Source organism: Nanorana parkeri, unplaced genomic scaffold (assembly GCF_000935625.1).
Source record: "Nanorana parkeri isolate BGI_ZX_2015 unplaced genomic scaffold, ASM93562v1 scaffold3057, whole genome shotgun sequence".
Classification (NCBI taxonomy): domain Eukaryota; kingdom Metazoa; phylum Chordata; class Amphibia; order Anura; family Dicroglossidae; genus Nanorana; species Nanorana parkeri.
In genome coordinates, this window is record NW_017309325.1 from 39415 (window position 1) to 41830 (window position 2416).

General features: G+C 56.5%; 1 protein-coding gene across 1 annotated transcript in view; it reads left to right on the forward strand.

The window, feature by feature from the left end:
- The first annotated feature begins 1064 nt into the window (after positions 1-1064).
- Positions 1065-2416, forward strand: part of CCDC142 (coiled-coil domain containing 142) — a 30955-nt gene continuing 29603 nt past the window's right edge. The window contains exons 1-3 of the mRNA XM_018574578.1: positions 1065-1268; positions 1974-1986; positions 2072-2158. Coding sequence (XP_018430080.1) covers positions 1065-1268; positions 1974-1986; positions 2072-2158 — 304 coding nt within the window. The remainder of the gene's footprint in view (positions 1269-1973; positions 1987-2071; positions 2159-2416) is intronic.

Genomic DNA, 2416 nt, shown 5'->3' on the forward strand with positions numbered 1-2416 from the left:
CGCCCCCCCCCCCCTCCTCCATGCACATACACCCCAACATGGGACTCTCGGGGGGAGGTCAGTGTACCCCATGTGTGTCCCTGCCCCTCCCCCTCTCGTCTCTGCACATGACATATGAATATTAATCACCACACCTTTTATGTCATTACAGATGAAGGAAAGGATGGATCGCACCGCTTCACAGGCCCCACCCCTTTTATCTCTGCTCCAATAGGCATGTCACACCCCAGTGACATCAAATGTAAGAAGACCGGGTCATGATTTATTTCTTGTCATGTGACTCCTCCTACACTGTCTCCCTTTCCTGTCATGTGACTGCTTCCACGGTGCTGACTTGTCCTGTGACTCCTCCCACACTGTCACCCTTTCCTGTCATGTGACTGCTTCTACGGTGCGGATGTGTCTCATGTGACTCCTCCCACACCGTCACCCTTTCCTGTCATGTGACTGCTTCCACTTTGCTGACTTATCCCAGGTCATGTGACTCCTCCCACACTGTCACCCTTTCCTGTCATGTGACTGCTTCTACGGTGCGGACGTGTCACATGTGACTCCTCCCACACGTCACGCTTTCCTGTCATGTGACTGCTTTCTACGGTGCGGATGTGACTCCTCCCACACGGTCTCCCTTTCCTGTCATGTGACTGCTTCCACTGTGCTGACATTCACCCTATCCCATGTGACTCCTCCCTCTGTCCCACGACAGTCATGTGATCATCAGTTCCCATTGCTGTTTCTTCTATTTGCCCCGTAACCATGGCAACATTCCTCTTCCAGGGCTGGGATCCCCACTGCCTTCTCCTGTTTTGTCGCAGAGGGCGGAGTCTCAGTGTGATGTCATCGATGCAGCTCTGCCCCAGCCGTCGGGGGGCGCCCACGCTCTCCTCGATGGCATGTACACGGAATTATCACGCAGACCAGATGCTCAGCAGCTCCTCCTCCTGACCCGCCGGCGCCATCTTCTGACCTTGACCCGTCAGTTTGTGGTCCATCAGATGAGCCTCATGAGTTACATACATAATGTATGCGAGCTGTCACGTCAGAGCCCCCCAGTGCCGTCCAATATGGCCGCCGCGTGTGTGAGGCTGCGCAGAGTCACCTCGTACAGCGCGTTACTGCACAGAAGACTAAAGAGCGACCCCTGCCTGTACCCCATCCCCTCCACCTCCATGCTGGATGCCACCAGGAACATTCCCCGGGTCCTTCTCCTCATGGCGGTCAAAGCCACTCTCCTTACAGAGCAGTACATCCTCCATGTGCTGCACAGGGTGGCGCGAGTCCCGGCCGAGGTGACGGCAGACCTGTGCCGCTCTCTAACCACCTACAACCAGGTCGTGGCCGACCTATCCAAGCAAGCCGGCCGGTGGGCAGAACTTCGGCCATTTTGTCTGAGCCGGGTGTTGGAGGTCTTGGCGGAAGAGAGGGGCCGACCGCTGGCGGGGGAGTTCTGCTGCACGTGGTTCCAGGGCGGTCTGGAAGACACATTGAGGAGAGAGATGGAGGCCCACATGAACCAAGCTACAGACCCAGCCAATAGCCTGCAGGAGACGAGTCAGGTGGTCGCGGGTTTAGGGGTCATTGGCCAGGAGGACACATTGAGGAGAGAGATGGAGGCCCACATGAACCAAGCTACAGATCCAACTCTCAGGCCATCCAATAGTCTGCAGAAGACTAGTCGGGTGGTCCCGGGTCAGAGGTCATTCAGCAATCTGGGAGTTCTCGTCCAGGAGGATAGGAGTCAGGTGACCCCAGTTCTACAGATGCTGGTCGGCTTGGATCAGAAGGTGTGGAATAAAGTCCCGAGTGGATCAGAACCTGCTCTGTATGGTCAGTATTGTATCAGTCTGTGGCTGGCCCTCTACTCACAAGTCTTCCATGATGTCTCCTCTGGGATGAGGGGACCGCGGACACCACCAGGTCTGCTGCTGCTTCCCGAGAGGGTGTGTGCCCGTGCCGTGCAGATCCTGCGGGAGACTCTGATGTCAGGTATGTATAGGAGGTTGGTGGTGATGGGGGTTCTCCGTGGGTGGGGAGGGTGTTGTAGTTCCTGATCTCTAATGTCGTCTCTCAGAAGGTCTCCCGGAGCCGTGTGTCTCGCCGGGCCTCAGCCTCTGTCACCGCCTTCTTTGTATCCGGAGCCTCGTCGCCTGGGACAGCAGTAAGTACAGGTCATTATATCCATCCACCTTACAGAGCCAGGTCCTTCTCATGGTATGGGGATCACTGTGCCGGGTGAGGGGTCCTTCTCATGGTATGGGGATCACTGTGCCGGGTGAGGGGTCCTTCTCATTGTGTGGAGATCACTGTGCCGGGTGAGGGCTCCTTCTCATGGTATTGAGATCACTGTGCCGGGTGAGGGGTCCTTCTCATTGTATAGAGATCACTGTGCCGTGTGAGGGCTCCTTCTCATGGTATG